A 20,123-nucleotide genomic window follows, 5' to 3' on the forward strand; every position below is an offset into this window, starting at 1 on the left:
CTCTGCTGGCTGTTGAATTGGATCACATTTCAGACACTTCCCAAGTGTCTAAGACTGTGTGATGTATCGGCGAATAATGTGTGCAGATCCCAGTAAGGTGGCCTTCTGCACCTGGCAAATGGTAATCTTGTCAGCGCCGATTATGTTTAAGTGCAAGCCAAGGTCTTTAGGCACTGCACCCAGTGTGCCGATCACTACTGGGACCACCTTTACTGATTTGTGCCACAGTCTTTGCAGTTCGATTTTTAAATCCTCATATCGTGCCAGCTTTTCCAGTTGTTTCTCTGCAATCCGGCTGTCACTTGGAATTGCGACATCGATGATCCATACTTTGTTTTTAACACGATTGTGCTCCAAAACTCTTTCTGTCTGAATCCAGAAGTCCCAGAGGAGTTTGACGGGTTCATTCTCTGTAACGTTTTCCGGCTTGTGATCTCACCAGTTCTTTGTTGCAGGCAGATGGTATTTGTGGCACAAGTTCCAATGAATCATCTGAGCAACGGTGTTATGCCTCTGCTTGTAGTCTGTCTGTGCAATCTTCTTGCAGCAGCTGAGGATGTGATCAATTGTTCCTTCTGCTTCTTTGCAGAATCTACATTTATTATTACTATTATTATTATTATTATTATTATTATTATTATTATTAAATTCTGCAATTGTGAAGTGCTGCTCTGCTTTTTATGAAATTGTATACATTATATGAAATTGAATCAAATGAAATCAGACCCTTAAAGTGTAACTAGAACTCAGGGGTGGCTCAACCCATTACGCAAAGTAAGCATTCGCAGTATAGTTGATTTTGCCCAGGGGCGCTCTTGAGGCGCTCTTGGGGGAAAATAGACCTTGACATATGTGAGTTGTAGTTACTGGGATGTATAGTTCACCTACAATCAAAGAGCATTCTGAACTCCACCAATGATGGAATTGAACCAAATATGGCACACAGAACGCCCATGACGAACAGAAAATATATATCAATGATTGGTTGGGGGGGGGGGGGAATACTGTTTGCTTACCATTGAAAATTACTCAGGGCCGCCTCTGCTAGAACTGCAAATGAATAGATCTGTCTTGCTTAATCTCATGTCTGGGGACAGGAAACGGACTAAACTGGTTAATGTATACAAGCCTCATTGGTGGGATTCCCATTGTGTTAATGTAAACCACAACTCCCTTCCATTGTAAAAACCTCTCCTCATTCATAAGTTCGCTATCATGAACTGGAAAACCTCCTGGCCTCTATTGCTGAGATCGGAGCAGACTCGCTGAGGATGGAACCAGCTTTCTTCTTCACCAGAGTGTCTCTTAGGGCCCTTCCACACAGTCATGTAATCCAAAAAATCCCAAGAAAGATAATCCACAATATCTTCTTTAAACTGGATTATTTGTGTCCCCACTGCCATATAATCCAGTTCAGTGTGGATTTTATACAGCTGTGTGGATGGGGCCCTAATCATTATTTATTTATTTATTTATTTATTTATTTATTTATAGTATTTCTATTCTGCCCTTCTCACCCCTCAGGGGACTCAGGGTGGATTACAATGTACATATACATGGCAAACATTCAATGCCATAGACACATAACATATATAGACAGACACACAGAGGCTATTTAACACTCCAGCTTCTGGCCACCAGGGGAGCTGTTGCTTCACTGTCCGTTTGGGACACTGATGAAGTATTTCCTCATTCTTTGCATATTTCCTGGAGATTTTTATGGCCTCTTAAATCAGTTAAACTAGCCTCCCCACACTTTAAGGTGGTACCTTATTTTCCTACTTGACAGATGCAACTGTCTTTCGGGTTGCAAAGGTCGACAACAAGCTACACAATTTTGGTCTGGAGCTCACTCCAACCCAGGCTGGCTTCGAACTCATGACCTTTCGGTCAGTAATAATAATAATAATAATAACACTTTATTTGTACCCCGCTACCATCTCCCCAAGGGACTCGGTGCGGCTTACATGAGCCCGAGCCCGTATACAACAATACAAGCAATAACAACAGTACAAGCAAATTAAAATAAAACACAGACAATAAAATGTAGTATGTTGTATGTACTTATGACTTGTAAGCCACTCTGAGTCCCCTTCGGGGTGAGAAGGGCGGCATATAAATGTCGTAAATAAATAAATAATAAATAAAAATATACAACATTATCAATAAGACAACACACAATTAAAACAGTGGGAAGGCCAAATGTAAAATTAAAATGGGAAGTAATGCTGGGACATGGACGAGAAGGTGATAGTGGCGTTTGTGGAAGGGCATATAAGCAGACCTAAAAAATGTAAAGTGCTTTGGAGGACAAAGTGCTATGGAATCAATTATTCCGGGAAGGCACACTGGAACAGCCACGTCTTCAAGCTCCTCCTAAAGACTGCCAAAGTTGGGGCCTGTCTGATGTGATCTTTTTCTTAATGCAGCAGATTCCCAGTCAGTTGCGCCACAATCCCAGTGCCTTTTTGTGTTTTCTGAACTAGCTCTTTGTATTTACATGGACTGGACTTTAAATCAATTATGGAATTATTTGGATTATGCATTAATATATTCCTGGACTCATACCCCTCATGGGGGTGGATCTTTAAACCGACTTGGACTTTACACCTACCAACCACAGCTGTTCCCTTTTCCTGCCATGAAGGAACCACCTCCATCCAATGACATCAAGAAGGTTCCCCAGCCAAAAGGAGGCTGGATTGAAATCAGGCTGGAAGGGGAAGGCACGGGTATTCTGAATGGCTGTCAAAGTGCATAAAATGTCCGGTACCTCCCTGTATGCTTAATGTCACTTCTTTTCAAGAGCAGACTCTGTACTGACAACCTATCTTGGAAGATTGAATAAACTTCTGTTGCCTTCAAAACTGGTTTGTGTCTTGACTCTGCCTCATTGGAATTAGTAAAGCACACAGGACTCAAACCTGCTTTTCGCAGTTAGCTGAAACCACTTACCAAAAGCACTACCCCACACTAGTTCGCTATCGCAGCCAGTGTCTAAGAGAGAAAAGGAAAAGGAGCAAGAAACTCAGGAAAAATAAGGTGGAGGTGACTTCAACACTCCTCTTCTATGTGCTATGGAGTGATTCCAACTAATATGAAAAGAGATATTGACAAGCTGGAATGTGTTCAGGGGAGGGAGGCTAAAATGAACAAGGGTCTGGATAACAAGCCCTATGAGGAGTGGCTTAAAGAGCTGGGCATGTTTAGTCTGAAGAAGAGAAGTCTGAGAGGAGACATGATAGCCATGCATAAATATGTGAGAGGAAGTCTCAGGGAGAAGGGATCAAGTTTGTTTTCTGCTGCCCTGGAGACTAGGACACAGAACAATGGCTTCAAACTACAAGAAAGGAGATTCCATCTGAACATTAGGAAGAACTTCCTGACTGTGAGAGCTGTTCAGCAGTGGAACTCTCTGCCCTGGAGTGTGGTGGAAGCTCCTTCTTTGAAAGCTTTTAAACAGAGCCTGGATGGCCATCTCTTGGTGTGCTGGTACGGCTCTAACCAGGAGCTTCAGCTTCATTTTCTTTCTATTGAGTGTTTGCATATATTCCAAGGTTCCATGCATTTTGCAGTAAGATGGCTTCCCTTGGTTTGCAATTATAGGGCCAATGACCTGTCTATCATTGTTAAGTTTTGGTTCCGCCCCTTTTTCCAGGGCTCTGTGAGGGAAAGGGAACCATTTTTAGTTCAGTCTTATAGTGAAAGGCTTAGCTACAGGACGTGGACCAGCTCCATCTGTAGACAAGCTTCATTTCTCACAGCATCCGGGGGAAACAGAAATTCCGGGGTAAAGCAGTTCCAAAGGACTCCAGCTGGAGAATGTACACAGAGACTTTGGCCTGATAAGGACCTCTCACGGTAGCTATAACGCAAATTGGAACCAGGTGTAGGGGCCCCACGCCAGCAAAGCCTAAATACAGATTGCCCAAGGAGGGATTAAAAAGGCTTTTCCTCTTAAAGAAAAGAAACAGTTAAAGAAACAGTTCACGAAGCCAGTTGCCTGTCCCTTGTGGACAAGATTAACAAAGCCACCAGTTGATTCAAAGCCTTTAAGTACTTGTTTGACCTGTTGAAGATCTGAGAAGTATTTGATTGTTTTGTTGAAGACCTAAGCCATAATAAAGGACCTTGTTAAACTTTTCAAGCTTCTAAAGACTTTTGTATAGGAAAATCCTTACAGCCTCCCAGCTGAAGCACCCAGCTTCCCGCTGGGCACAAAGAGCACATCCTGTTCAAAAGCCAATTGCTATAGACTCAGCGCGTGACAGGACACTTGGGGGTGCTTTGAATGCAGTTTTCCTGCTTCTTGGCAAGAGGTTGGACTGGATGGCGGAGGTCTCTTCCAACTCTATGATTCTATGACTCTATGAATCTCCCATAGTCTGTCATGTGAAAATTAATTCTATGTTGGCAGCTGGTTTCTTTGAACAAAAACAAATGGGCCTTTGTTGACTCTCAACTGGAAGGGATGTCCACCAGTTTTAAGAACTCTTCTTAATATTCATTTTGAGGAATGCCTCAGGAGATCCTGTCCTTTTCTTACAAAGATGGAGAGGAGATAAAAGCTATGCTCTCTTTCCTCATTCAAAGATCCTCATCTATATAAATAAAAATGTAATGCTTGTTTTTGGGATTAACATAACTCAGAAACCACTGGATGAATTGACACCAAATTTGGACACATGACACCTATCAGGCCAACAAGTGACCATCACTCAAAAATATTGATTTTGTCATTTGGAAGTTGTAGTTGCTGAGATTTATAGTTAACCTACAATCAAAGATCATTCTGAACTCCAGCAATGATGGAATTGAACCAAATGTGGCACACAGAAGGGTTTGTGGGCTTTGACCTTGGGTTTGGGAGTTGTAGTTCAACTACATCCAGTGACTCAAACAATGATAGATCTGGACCAAACTTGGCATGAATATTCCATATGCCCAAATATGAACACATATGGAGTTTGGGGAAAACAGACCTTGACATTTGGGAGTTGTGGTTACTGGGATTTATAGTTCACTTACAATCAAAGAGCATTCTGAACCCCACCAACGACAGAATTGGGGCAAATCCCATATAGAACCGGCATGACCAACAGAAAATACCTAAGGCCATCCAGTCCAACTCCGTTCACCAGGGCAAGAAAATGTAATCAAAGTCGTCCTGACAAAGAGCCATCCAGACATAGATATAGATAGATATGATTCACATAAAGGTAAAGGTAAAGTTAGTCCCCTGACATTAAGTTCAGTCATGTCTGACTCTGGGGTGTGGTGCTCATCTCCATTTCTAAGCCGAAGAGCCAGCGTTGTCCGTAGACACCTCCAAGGTCATGTGGCCGGCATGACTGCATGGAGCGCCGTTACCTTCCTGCCGGACCGGTACCTATTGATCTACTCACATTTGCATGTTTTCGAACTGCTAGGTTGGCAGAAGCTAGGGCTGACAGCGAAAGCTCACGTCGCTCCCCAGAATCGAACCTGCGACCTTTCGATCAACAAGCTCAGCAGCTCAGTGCTTTAACCCACTGCGCCACACACACACACACATACACATACACACACAGATATAGTATCATAGATTGAAAGGGACCCCTAAAAAGGACAATAATATGTTGCATGTCCCAGAGAAGGCAAACTAGACAATCTTCACATCAACACTGACAAAGAAATAGCAAGAAATACTGTTTACCCACAAGCATAAAGAAGTTACATATATTAGAAACCAAAACTTTCCCATTACTTTATTTTCCAGATCACCAGACTGGGCCACAGCAACGCATGGCAGGGGACGGCTAGTGATCTTATAAAAAGATCAGATTTATTCCTCAGCGTTCTCAACAAGGCAAAACTGTTGAGCGTTTTCTAAACAGGATGTGAAACGAAGGGTTCCCAAAACTAAGGACAGCCACTGTCTTTATGAGAACTAGCAAGAAGGTGGTTTCCCCCTGGCGTTCAGAAATCAATTCACATGATCTGGTTCACGATGGAACTGGGAAAACCACCTCTGAATATTCTTTGTCTATGTAAATGACTATTCTAAAGCCTTTGACTGTGTGGATCATAATAAATTGTGGCAAGTTCTTGGTGGGATGGGCATACCAAGCCACCTTGTCTCTCTCCTGAGGAATCTGTACAAGGACCAAGTAGCAACAGTCAGAACTAACCATGGAACAACAGACTGGTTCAAGATTGGGAAAGGCGTATGGCAAGGCTGCATACTCTCACCCAACCTTTTTAACTTGTATGCAGAACACATCATGCAATGTGCGGGGCTTGAGGAATGCAAAGCTGGGGTGAAAATTGCTGGAAGAAACATTAACAACCTCAGATATGCAGATGACACCACTCTGATGGCCGAAAGCGAGGAGGAGCTGAGGAGCCTTCTAATCAAGGTGAAAGAAGAAAGCGCAGAAGCCGGGTTGCAGCTAAACGTCAAAAAAACCAAGATTATGGCAACAAGAATGATTGACAACTGGAAAATAGAGGGAGAAAATGTGGAGGCCGTGACAGATTTTGTATTTCTAGGCGCAAAGATTACGGCAGATGCAGACTGTGGCCAGGAAATCAGAAGACGCTTACTTCTTGGGAGGAGAGCAATGTCCAGTCTCGATAAAATAGTAAAGAGCAGAGACATCACACTGGCAACAAAGATCCGCCTAGTCAAAGCCATGGTCTTCCCTGTAGTAACCTACGGATGTGAGAGCTGGACCTTAGGAAAGGCTGAGCAAAGGAAGATCGATGCTTTTGAGCTGTGGTGTTGGAGGAAAGTTCTGAGAGGGCCTTGGACTGCGAGAAGATCCAACCAGTCCATCCTCTAGGAAATAAAGCCCGACTGATCATTGGAGGGAAGGATACTAGAGACAAAGCTGAAGTACTTTGGCCACATCATGAGGAGACAGCAAAGCCTAGAGAAGACAATTATGCTGGGGAAAGTGGAAAGCAAAAGGAAGAGGGGCCGACCAAGGGCAAGATGGATGGATGGCATGCTTGAAGGGACTGGACTGACCTTGAAGGAGCTGGGGGTGGTGACGGCCGACAAGGGAGCTCTGGCGTGGGCTGGTCCATGAGGTCACGAAGAGTCGGAGACGACTGAACGAATGAACAACAACAATGTAAATGATATGAAATTGATGGGGTTGCCTACATTCGGTGTAGGAAAGCACAGCATTCCTTGCTTTGTGGGAATATGTATATGTGTGTGTGTGCGCGCATACAACTTGCCTGTCAAAGATGACCCCCATTAATTTATACAGTTTTCTTTGGCAAGGTATACTCAGAGGTGGCTTTGCCAAGACTTTCTTTTGAAATACAATCGACAGCACCTGGTATTCCTTGGTAGTCTCTCATATAAGTACTAGGGGGCCAGATTAATCTGTCTCAAAGCTCATATAGTCCGACATGTTATTCCAAAAGATACAACAGTTGTCTTCAAGAACCCATAAACAGGACATGAGTGCAGATATCCTCCAGACTGCATCTTTGATCTTAATATTAATCTTCACATGATTGAACTCCATTGTACAATAAAGACCTACAGGGGAGATAGTCCCAGCAGAACCGCAGTTACATAAAACTGAAGATGTGACCAAATGCCATTAAATGACCTTATTTATTTTCATTCCTAGTCTATATAAATAAAAATGTAATGTTCGTTTGTGGGATTAACATAACTCAAAAACCACTGGACGAATTGCTCCCAAATTTCGCCAAACGACACCTACTAACCTAAGGAGTGACCACCACCCAAAAAAATTGATTTTGTCATTTGAGAGTTGTAGTTCCTGGGATTTATAGTTAACCTACAATCAAAGAGCATTCTGAACTCCACCAATGATGGAATTGAACCAAACGTGGCACATGGGACTCCCATGACCAACAGAAAATACTTGGTTTGGTGAGCATTGACCTTGAGTTTGGGAGTTGTAGTTCACCTACATCCAGAGAGCACTGTGGACTCAAACAATGATGGATCTGGACCAAACTTGGCATGAATATTCCATTTGCCCCAACATGAACACAGATGGAATTTGGGGAAAATAGGCCTTGACATTTGGGAGTTGTAGTTACTAAGGCTTCATAGAGAGATATCTTCTCTTGGAATTTGCTAAGTATTCCAATAAAATATTACAGTAGCTTTTAGGGGAAGCATATCATAGAGTGGCGAAGAAGGACCTAGTAAATTCCTAGAGACCATGCTAAGTGAACCATGGATATGAGTTCTGTGTTTATGAGGGATCATAATGCATTTTGGATTGAAATAGGGCAAAAATTGGTGAGGCAGAGATAAACTTAATAATACTAATAGTGTTGATGATGGTAAGGATGCATATAGTTGCCTTTCAGTATCCATAGCAGCTACACACAGGCAGGAGCAATTGTTCTCATGTCATCATCTGTTCATATGGTATTTATATGAAGAAAAAGCTGACCTTGGGTCTGACCGAGCACACAGAATTGTCATATGTTCTCTTTTTAAAAATATATTTTTATTAAAGCTTTTTTTAGTACATTAAAAAGAGGGGGAACATTCCTGGTATATAGGAAAGTAGGAAAATAGGATAGTATGGGATTGGTAGTTGTTGTTGGTGTGTGTGTGTGTGTGTGGGGGGGGGGGTTAGTGATTGACTATGGGAGGAATGGGAGGGGATGGGCTGGCGGGGAGGGGGGGTGGTCGAGGATTTTGCTCTTCCAGTCGATTCTGTAGGGAGGTATTCTTCCTGGTTAGCATTTCTTTCTTTGAGTTTCATTACCCAATTGTCTCAGGGATTTTTTTTCTATTTGTCCACTCCCTTTTACTTATTTAGATTCTTTTTTTCTCTCCTGTAGGTACCCTCTCAGTAATTTCCAATCTGTTTTACTTGTTTTGTTCTGATCTTTTAGTAGTTGTGTCAATGAGTCCATATTCATATAATCAGCTATTTTAATAAACCAGTCCTCTATTGTGGGAGATTATTTCTCTCTCAATTTCTGTGCAATTATTGTTCGTGCCGCGGTTGTCAAATAAAATAAAATTTTGTCTCTGTTTGTTCCATTTCATAGTCTATTATATTGAATAGGTAATTTTAATGATACCCTGTGTGTGTTTGTGAATTGTTTTCCAATACTTTTTGATTATTTTACAGCCCCACCATATATGATAGTAGGATCTGATTTCCTTCCTGAATTTCCAGCATTGATTATAATAGTTTTTATAGTATTTTGCTAACTGTTGCTCCCTTTTTACATAGCCAAACCCTTAGGCCATACTCTGATGTTCCTCAACCACACATATTTTAGTCCACTTCCTTGCTCTGGAAACTACATCAAAGGGGTGGTCTGTTTACCAGAATTATATACATAGCAGCAGTCGGGGAAAAAAAATCCAGATTTGAGCCCACCCAAAGAAAGGCAAAAGAAAGAGCTGCGCCCGTACCTTGGGAAGTCTGACTTGGCCACGGTAGTCCACGCTCTTGTCACATCCCGCCTAGACTACTGCAACGCTCTCTACGTGGGGCTGCCCCTGAAGACGGCCCAGAAGCTGCAATTAGTCCAACGCGCGGCAGCCATGATTCTAACAGGAGCAGAGCGCAGGGAGCACGCAACCCCCCTGTTGCACCAGCTCCACTGGCTGCCAATTTGCTACCGGGCTCAATTCAAGGTGTTGGTATTGGCCTATAAAGCCTAAACGGTTCCGGCCCAAGATACCTATCTGACTGCATCTCGGCCTATGAACCCACCAGGACTTTGAGATCTTCCGGGGAGGCCCTGCTCTCGATCCCGCCGGCCTCCCAGGCACGGTTGGCGGGGACGAGAGATAGGGCCTTCTCGGTGGTGGCTCCTCGGCTGTGGAACGCCCTTCCTACAGACATTAGGTTGGCACCATCTCTCATGGCATTCCGTAGAAAGTTGAAGACCTGGATGTTTGTGCAGGCGTTTGAGTAATTTAGTGCAATCTGGTAATTGAACATAGGAACGGAACAATGGACGACGAACTTGGATCATACATGGATGATGAGGCGATTGGGGATGGGGTTTTTGTAATAACTGTGTATTGGGATTGCTTATTAGTTATTAATGGAAAATGTGTAAATTAATTGTCATTGTTGTATTGAACCATTGCTGTTTTTATTGTCTTTACTGTTTGTGAACCGCTGTGAGTCGCCCTCGGGCTTGAGATACAGCAGTATATAAGCATAGTAAATAAATAAATAAAATATAATAAAGCAATTTCTTAGTTTTTAATCTTAATTTCCAATTTCTGCTAAAACACATCAGTAGTACTAAAATATGACATTTAAAACATTTAAAACCAACACACTACCTTTTGGTGTTATTGCTGTGGCTATTGAGAAAATGAGTGATTAAAAGGCAAAGGTCGGTTCAGGGAACAAGGTTTAACATAGGAAATCCATAGGACATCTCAGTTTGTGGGCCATTTCATATATTTTTTGTCATGTCAGGAGCGACTTGAGAAACTGCAAGTTGCTTCTGGTGTGAGAGAATTGGCTGTCTGCAAGGACATTAACCAGGGGAAGCCCAGATGTTTTGATGTTTTATCATCCTTATTTTATTTATTTATTTATTTATTTATTTATTTATTTATTTATTTATTATTCTAACTTATATGCCGCCACTCCCCTGGGGCTCGGAGCAGCTTACAAGAACAGGCTAAAATCTAACACAATTTAAAAAACAATTTAAAACAATTATCAAGATCAAAGGCCTTTTGAAACACATATGTCTTACATGCCCTGTGGAAAGCTGATAAGGCACGGACTTCAGGTGGCAGAGTATTCCAGAGCGATGGTGCCACTGCTGTAAAGGCTCTGCATCTGGTTGCTGTTAGACGCAAGGTCTTGACACTGGGAATTTCCAACAAATCTTGGTCCTCAGAACGGAGGGATCTCTGTGGTTGGTAGGGGGTGAGGTGGTCCCTCAGGTTCATCGGCCCCAGGCCATGCAAGGCCTTAAAGGCGAATGCCATCACTTTGAAAGTGATATTGAGCATGGTGATCAGATCATGATATAAATAAACATAAAAGTTTAAATAATGTACCAGTAAGACCTTCTCGCAGACCACCCTGAGAATTTTGGGGGGGAGGTGAAGCCCCTCAAACCTTCCCTGGCTACGGGTCTGGTTAGGAAGGAGCCTTGACCACATAACACAAAAATATACAAAAAGTGGAAGATGGATCTGAGCTAGAGCGCAAAAGAGAAAGGGAGGTGAATTGTGCACAATCTCAATCTGCACAAATCTGATTCCCTCAGCATCTGTCACCCAAGGAACTTCCTCAGCAAGTGACTATATTTCAGCAAGAAGCAGCAATGTATAGCAATGGAAGAGGAATTGTTGGCAGGGCCAGGGAGTCATCTCCTTCACCCACCACGAGTTTGCTCCTCAAATCAGACCACTGTCCATCACATGGAGATCACAGAGAGGTGCCCTTGACATTAATACCTGTATTTTGAGGTTCACTTGCAAGAAGAAAATGTTGAGGGGGAAAAGGAAGAGAAAATGTATTATTTCATCAAAGGAAATGTAGATTTCATCAAAGAAAAAGATGCTGTAGTCCCTGTGGGGCAAAGCAGCAGAGCCACTATGCAAAAGAAAGGAGCAAACTCTCAAGCAGGGATGTTCTAGAAGAAATAACCATTCTGAATTGGAAACTAAGCAGAAGGTGAAAGGCACAGAGGCTAGAAGAACAGAGCTGCACCACAACACACTGCACCCACCAGAGTCACTCTTAGAGGGCTTGAAGGGGAGGTCATCCTTTACATCTGCAAGGCAAAAGAGCTTCTCCTGGTTTAGCTGATTTTTACAAAGGCACCAGAGGAAATACAGCTTTGCAAGTCGAGATCCGAAGAAAGCTGAGCTAGGTCTCATCCCCATTCTCAGTCCTGTTCACCCACACCGGTCCTGAGAGTGGTCGCTGCAGTGAATTGGACGACTTCCCTTGATGGCCCAGCATCTGGCTTACAGCACGAAGAAGCTGGTCGTGGTCCCTCTCCATTCCAGACAGACGGTGTTCCTGAAAGGTAAGACAGTTGAGATTTGGCTGCTTAAACCCCTGCATCTTTCTTTGTTTTTTATGTATATCATTAAGTTTTAATAATAAGAGTACATAAAAAATACTACGGGGGAGTAATAGGGTGGCATTGGGGTGGGTGGGAGAGGGGATTTAAGGGGAAAATATCCCCTGCATCTTTCATTGTTAAACATGAATACACATACTGATGGGTGAATGTTCAGGCAAGCAACTATCTAGCCATCACCAAACACCCAGATGTGGCTTAGTATATTAGTATACTAGGTTTGTATATTAGTATATTAGGTTTGGGGCATTTTGAAAACAGGGGTCACCATTGGGACCATCTTTACTGGTTTGTGCCAGAGTCTTTGCAGTTGGATTTTTTAATCCTCATATCGTGTCAGCTTTTCCAGTTGTTTCTCTTCAATGCTGCTGTTGCCCGGGATTGCAACATCGATGATCCACACTCTGTTTTTTAACATAATTGTGAGGTCAGGGGTATTGTGCTCCAAAACTGTCTGAATTCAGACGTCCCAGAGGAGTTTGACGTGTTCATTTTCTGTAACTTTTTCAGGCTTGTGATCCCACCAGTTCTTTGTCGCAGGCAGATGGGATTTGAGGCACAGATTCCAATGAATCTTCTGAGCAACGGTGTTATGCCTCTGCTTGTAGTCTGTCTGCGCAATCTTCTTGCAGTAGCTGAGGATGTGATCTATTGTTTCATATGCTTCCTTACAGAGTCTACACTTGGGATCTGTTGTTGACTTTTCAATTCTGGCTTTGATGGAATTTGTTCTAATGGCTTGTTCTTGGGCTGCCAGAACCACCACCACCACCACCACCATCATCATCATCATCATCATCATCATCATCATCATCATGCCTTTATCCATTAATAGTACTGAATGAGCTCTAATATTCTGTATATCCTTTGAACTATCCCCGTGCCTTTAATGATTATATCCCAAAAATTGTGCTACATTTCTGTCCACTACCACCTCAGGACCACTGGCTTGAATATTATTGTTATTGTTTTGCTTTACTTATGAGTTATTTATTGTTGTATTGTTGTTGTTGTGTTTTATTGATATATTTGGGCTCGGCCTCTTGTAAGCCGCACTGAGTCCTACGGAAGATGGTAGCAGGGTATAAATAAAGGATTATTATTATTATTATTATTATTATTATTATTATTATTGAATCAAAGCCTTCAATAGTTATGGTGAGCCCTTACCAGTTGTTTGGTCTTCTCCTCACTGGCTAGAAGCTTCCCATAATCTTTCTTCAAGCTGGCCTCTAGACTCGATACTCTGAAAAAGAAGAGGAGCCAGCATGGTTCATGAATTCTGGTTGCAATCTCCCTTTTCCCTGCCTAGCTAGCCTTGGAACAGCCTTGGTTCTCTAACCAACCTTGAGCATAACATATTTTTCAGCCTTCAGATACCACCTGCAAACCTCAGAAATATGATACAAGATGAAATGGATATGAAGTTCCCTTTTCCATATTATTGTGATGTGGCTCTGCTGTTTGCAAGGGTGAGAAGCAGCTTGTTACAGGCGTCAAAATAAGTTTTAGATTTGCTAGCAAGGAGTAGACAAATTTATTAGTTCTTAATTGTCTTACTCTCCCTGTCTTAAATTTAACCCACTGCGGTGGCGCAGTGGTTAAACCCCTCTGCTGGCAGGACTGAAGACCGACAGGTCGCAGGTTCGAATCTGGGGAGAGGTGGATGAGCTCCCTCTGTCAGCTCCAGCTCCCCAAGCGTGGACATGAGAGAAGCCTCCCACAAGGATGATTAAAAACATCAAAGCATCTGGGCGTCCCCTGGGCAACGTCCTTGCAGTCGGCCAATTCTCTCACACCAGAAGCAACTTGCAGTTTCTCAAGTCGCTCCTGACACGACAATTTTTTTAAATTCATGACCATACTTTTCCTAACAGATGCATTTTCGCAGACACTTTGTACTCATTTTTGCAAGTTGCTTTCCTTTATATAATGTTTTGTATTCCTCTCAGAACATATGCAACTGAAAATGGCAATTCCTGACTACTAAGTTCATTTTATATATTTATTTATTTATATACCATATTTATATACCGCCTTTCTCAGCCCGAAGACAACTCAAGGCAATTTACACAGCGGAACAATTTGATGCCCCCAACATAAATCACAATTAAAAACAATTAAAACCAACGAAACAATAAAAAACAAATAAAAGCATAGATCCTCAGCGTCTCATTACTAAAATCATTATCCAATTGCATTGTCCGACTGTTCCGTAGATCCAACCCACATATCAATGGGAGCAGTATCCATGGTTTCAAATACCCAGATCCAACAAAACGTCCTTTCTAGGAATGTTTAGGTCCTCCATGGTAACTCTATGGTAACCTCAAGTGGAAAAAAGTTTAAAAGTTTCACAAAAAAGTTAAAAAGTGGCTTTTTAGCAAGCATTTACAGATGCGGTGTAACAGACAAAGTTAGATCTATGGAACAGTCAGACAATGCGATTGGATAGTGATTTTAGTAATGAGACGCTGAGGATCTAACTTTTTTGTGAAATGTTAGGAGAGAGGGGGGCCAATATAATATCCCTAGGAAGGGTGTTCCATAGTTGGGGGGCCACCACTGAGAAGGCCCTGTCTCGTCCCCACCAGCCGAATCTGTGACGAAGGCGGGAGTGAGTGCAAGGCTACCCAGATGATCTTAGAGTCTGAGATGGTTCATAAGGAGAGATACGTTCGGACAGGTAAGCTGGGCCAGAACCGTTTAGGGCTTTATAGGCTAAAGCCAGCACTTTGAATTGTGCCCGATAACAAACTGGCAGCCAGTGGAGCTGGCGCAACAGAGGAGTTGTACGCTCCCTGAGCGCTGCACCTGTTAGCAACCTGGCTGCCGCCCATTGGACCATTTGAAGCTTCAAAGGCAACCCCACATAGAGTGCGTTGCAGTAGTCTATACGGGATGTAACCAGAGCGTGGACTACCGTGGCCAAGTCAGACTTCCCAAGCTGGTGCACAAGTTTTAACTGTGCGAATGATCCCCTGGTCACCACCGAGATCTGGGGTTCCAGGCTCAGCGATGAATCCAGGATCACATCCAAGCTGCAAACCTGTGTCTTCGTGGGGGGGGGGGGGGGGGGTGTGTGTGTGTAATGCCATCCAACACAGCTGTAACCCTATGCCCTGTTCGACTTTACGACTGACCAGGAGTACCTCTGTCTTGTCTGGCTCTTCCAGACCGTCACATATTAAAACTTAGTGAAAAGTGAACAAATGTATGTATGTATGTATGTATGTATTTATTTATTTCGCGCATTTCTACCCCGCCCTTCTCAACCCCCGAGGGGGGGACTCAGGGCGGCTTACAAAAGGCACAATTCAATGCCAACGCACACAATAAGATAAAACATATATAAACAGCAAATATAAACAATTAAAACAATCAATTATACATCATAATCAATAAAACCAATCTAATGCTCAACGTTCGCCAGCTCAGAGTCCGTAAATTCATTCCACATTGTCAAATCCTATCAATTCTAGTCGTCATTGTCCTTTGTCTATCCGCCTTATTACCCAAAAGCCTGGTCCCATATCCATGTTTTTAATTTCTTTCTAAAAGAGAGGAGGGGTGTCGATGACCTAATTTCCACGGGGAGTGAATTCCACAGGTGAGGGGCCACCACCGAGAAGGCCCTGCTCCTCGTCCCCACCAACCTCACTTGTGATGGAGTTGGGGCCGAGAGCAGGGCCTCCCCAGAAGATCTTAAACTCCGAGGCGGGACGTAGAGGGAGATGCGTTCGGACAGATACGCTGGGCCGGAGCCGTATAGAACCAAAAGAGAAGGACCCAAAAACCCCAACATGACCAGCGAGGTCCTCTTAGAACTATAGTCCAGCAAAGTAAAATAAAAACCAAAGCTGTGATTAAGACAGGAGTGGGGGACAGTTCAGTGCTCTAGCAGCATTGTCAATGGCAAAGAATGCTGTGCGTTACAGCCCAACAACTTCTTTGCTTCTTTTTTGCCCACTCCTGAACTCATGGCACCATGGGGCTTGAGGACTCTCACCTGCTGATAAGCTGAACAAGGCAGCTCTCCGTCTCCTCCAGCCTCTTATAGAGAATCTCTTCCTGTTCCTGAAACTTTGTTTTTTCTTCCAGAAGCACTTGATTCTGAGCAGTCAGATTTTCCAGCTGTTCCTGAAATAGCGTCTGCTTCTCCTTGGCTGTGGTCACCTCAGCCTGCAGTTGTTCCAAATGTTTCCCATACTGTGGGATACGCAAAGTAAACAATTAGACCAGTCAGGGGTTTGGAGCAGTGAGATTTCCTTACTGGGTCATCCTGAGCTGGGCAGAGAGGTGATGAGACAAGGGACTCTGAGTTGGATTCCCATCCCAGCTTAAGAAAGATGAGCAGAGGTCAAAGAGGAGGAGGAGAAAGGCTGGAAAATGGATGCTTTGAGGTCTATTCCATTCCAGAGAATACACATGCATATGTAAGAAGACTCTGATTCCTTTTACCACATGTGGTGGACATGTAAGGTAGCAATTAAATATTGGACAAAGATACATGAAGAAACGCAAAAGATTCTTTAAAAAAGTTTTATGATAAAACCAGAATATTATCTATTAGGATTTACAGATTTGGACTTACAATTAAATGAATGAGAATATAAACATTGACATATATTATGACAGCTGCTAGGATTGTTTTTGCAAGGGAATGGAAACAAGAATCGATTCCACCTATAGAAGAGTGATAGGGAAAATAACAGAAATAAAGAATATGGATGAACTGACTTTTTTGTAAAAGAAAAACACGGGAAATATTTTAAATAGGACAAATTGGTATCCTCTCGATGACTATCTGTGGAAAGACGAGGGTGGGACAAAGGACTCTTGTCTGCTGGAGCTACATGTGAATGTTTCAACTGACCTAGCTCCGGCAAACAAGAGTCCTTTGTCCCACCCTGGTCTTTCCACAGATATATAAACCCATTTCCCTAGTTCCAACAGATCTCACTACCTCTGAGCATGCTTGCCATAGATACAGGCGAAGCGTCAGGAGAGAATGCCTCTAGAACATAGCCATATAGCCCGAAAAAACCTACAACAACCCAGTGATTCCGGCCATGAAAGCCTTTGACAACTAGAAAGGTTGCCTTGAGTCACATCTATTTTGCCTATTCTCCCTCCAAATAACCTCCTCCCCTCTAGTCAGCCCTTTCCTTTGCATTGAATGGAGACCTGTGATTTCTTTGTAAAGGCTGTATCATGTTGGAAGGAGAAGAGCTGGTCAAAGCAGTCTTGCTTCTAAGACCAACTCTTTACCGTGTTTCCCTGGCAAGACATTTTCTTCTTCTGGTCCCTTAGCCACCAGGGTCAGGAAGAGGCTATCAAAGGTTTCCCCAAGGATTCTTGAGACTTCTGATCAGTGCCCCAGTGCTTACATAACAGCTTCAGATGTCATGCCAAGGGGCTTAAGAAATCCTCCTCCGCTTCCTGCAAAATGCTGCCTCCTGATATTATAGCACCTCATTTCCTCAATAGGTTCAAAACTCCTCACTGTCTATGTCTATGACTGATTAGAGCAGTGTTTCTCAACCTGGGGGTCGGGACCCCTGTGGGGGTTGCGAGCAGGTGTCAGAGGGGTCACCAAAGAGCATCTGAAAACACAGTATTTTCTGTTGGTCATGGGGGTTCTGTGTGGGAAGTTTGGCCCAATTCTATCCTTGGTGGGGTTCAGAATGCTCTTTGATTGTAGGTGAACTATAAGTCCGTGCAGCTAAAACTCCCTAATGTCAAAGTCTATTTTCCCCCAAACTCCAGCAGTGTTCACATTTGGGCATATTGAGTATCACTGCCAAGTTTGGTCCAGATCCATCATTGTTTGAGTCCACAGTGCTCTCTGGATGTAGGTGAACTACAACTCCAAAACTCAAGGTCAATGCCCACAAATTCTTCCAATATTTTCTGTTGATCATGGGAGTTCTGTGTGCCAAGTTTGGTTCAATTCCATTGTTGGCGTTCAGAAAACTCTTTGATGCTCTTCGATTGTAGGTGAACTATAAATCCCAACAACTACAACTCCCAAATGACAAAATCAATCCCCCCCAACTCCACCAATATTCAAAATTGGCCATATCAGGTATTTGTACCAAACTTGGTCCAGTGAACACATCCTGCATATCCGATATTTATATTACAATTCATAGAATCCTAGAATCCTCGAATTGGAAGAGACCTGGTGGGCCATCACCCAGTCCAACCCCATTCTGCCAAGAAGCAGAAATATTGCATTCAAATCACCCCTGACAGATGGCCATCCAGCCTCTGTTTAAAAGCTTCCAGTGAGGGAGCCTCCACCACGCTCCGGGGCAGAGAGTTCCACTGCTGAACGGCTCTCACAGTCAGGAGGTTCTTCCTCATGTTCAGATGGAATCTGAACATGACATAACAGTGGCAAAATTACAGTTACGGAGTAGCAATGAAAATAATTTTCTGGTTGGGGGTCACCACAACATGAGGAACTGTATTAAGGGGTCACAGAACTCGGAAGGTTGAGAAACACTGGATTAGGGGATCTGTCCTCCAACCCAACTACTGAAGGTGTGCACCCTTGATCGATTAGTGGCTGTATCCACTGTAAAAAGGATACAATGGCATCATGGTATCAGACCTTGTGAACCTTGTACATCAAAGAAATACCAAGAATCAAAGGAGAAGTGAGGGGAATGTGAGTCAGTTCATAAGATAAGAGTCTGGATCTAAGAACAGCATGTAAGATCCGATGGGCTGTGTCCCACTGGATTGGTGCACTGAGCATTCGATTACCTCTTCCAGTGGATGCAGGGCATACAGGCCATTCTGAGTTGCAGCTGCTTCCTCCGAGTGCCGTAGCCAGGGCACGGTGGGTTTCCTAGGAAGTGATGCAGATGGACGGAGCTTTGAATAACCCTGGAATACAAGCAACATTATGGAAAAGGGGGTCAGATCAGATAAGAGATGATAAAACCAAGAGTGACCCATGACTGGCTCATCCCCATTATTTATATTAACAGAATATGCTTGTCAATCTGATGTGGGAAAATGGAAGGGAGATTTGAAAGTCTTCCTTGTCAACTTGAATACAGATACAGGTGGGACAGCAGAGCCAGTACGGAGAGATCACACCAGATAGGAAGACTTGGGAATACTGCTATCCAAGGCTTTCCAGAAGTCCCAGAACACAGTGTCAAAATCCATGCATTATATGCAGACGGTCCCGAGTTCAAACCCCATCTCATAATGGGGGTGGACACTGCACAACATAAAGGGTAGGGTAGCAACCAATAGTGAAAGGACATCAGTGACAGCTCCTGCCCAATTACACTGTCTAGCCGGTATTGCATCACCTGACATCCACCAGGGAGTAGCAACCAGTAGTGAAAGGACCAAGGCAGTGACATCTCCAGCTCATCTCCTGTTTGGATATGAGCCAGCACGTCAACGACTTAAATCAAGAAATAGTTTTCTAAGATCTACAGAGACACTCGCTGGAACACCTCAGCAAGCGAGAGTCCAAAAGTAGCAGGCTCAGAACCTCAATCAATGGCTGATACCAAATGAGAGACTCTCTCCAGGCACACCAAAAACTGGACGACTTGGAAGGCGCTCTGGTACCACGAGATGCAGAGCCAGCCTTAAGAAATGGGGCCACAAAGTGGAATCCATGACATGCGAGTGTGGAGAAGAGCAAACCACTGACCACCTGCTGCAATGCAACCTGAGCCCTGCCACATGCACCATGGAGGACCTTCTTGCAGCAACACCAGAAGCACTCCAAGTGGCCAGATACTGGTCAAAGGACATTTAAGAGAATGCCAAGTTTGCAATCATTGTGTTTTGTTTGTTTGTTTTTAATGCAATACAACTGTTTGGTTCGCTCCTGACATGATAAATAAATAAATACATCTCTTTACTTGCCAAATTTTGCATTTACAAATCCCAGCTTCTTACATTCTGCTGACATTCTGCAGTCAGAATAAAGAAATGTGCAGAAAGCAAGAAACTATCTAACTAAATATCGTTAAGTCTATTGAAGTCTCTGTGCTCATGTGTTCTTC

At 43.3% G+C, this 20,123-nt stretch overlaps 1 protein-coding gene across 3 annotated transcripts in view; it reads right to left on the bottom strand.

Annotated features, from left to right (window-relative positions):
* Positions 1-10,287: 10,287 nt before the first annotated feature.
* Positions 10,288-20,123, bottom strand: part of RASAL3 (RAS protein activator like 3) — an 81,665-nt gene continuing 71,829 nt past the window's right edge. For all 3 annotated transcript variants that reach the window (XM_060763537.2, XM_060763536.2, XM_060763538.2), the window contains exons 16-19: positions 18,853-18,975; positions 16,088-16,287; positions 13,249-13,324; positions 10,288-12,014 (exon numbers count right to left, since the gene is read on the bottom strand). In XM_060763537.2, the coding sequence (XP_060619520.2) occupies positions 11,859-12,014; positions 13,249-13,324; positions 16,088-16,287; positions 18,853-18,975 (555 nt within the window). In that variant the 3' untranslated portion in view covers positions 10,288-11,858. The remainder of the gene's footprint in view (positions 12,015-13,248; positions 13,325-16,087; positions 16,288-18,852; positions 18,976-20,123) is intronic.

This window comes from Anolis sagrei, chromosome 2 (assembly GCF_037176765.1).
Source record: "Anolis sagrei isolate rAnoSag1 chromosome 2, rAnoSag1.mat, whole genome shotgun sequence".
NCBI lineage: Eukaryota > Metazoa > Chordata > Lepidosauria > Squamata > Dactyloidae > Anolis > Anolis sagrei.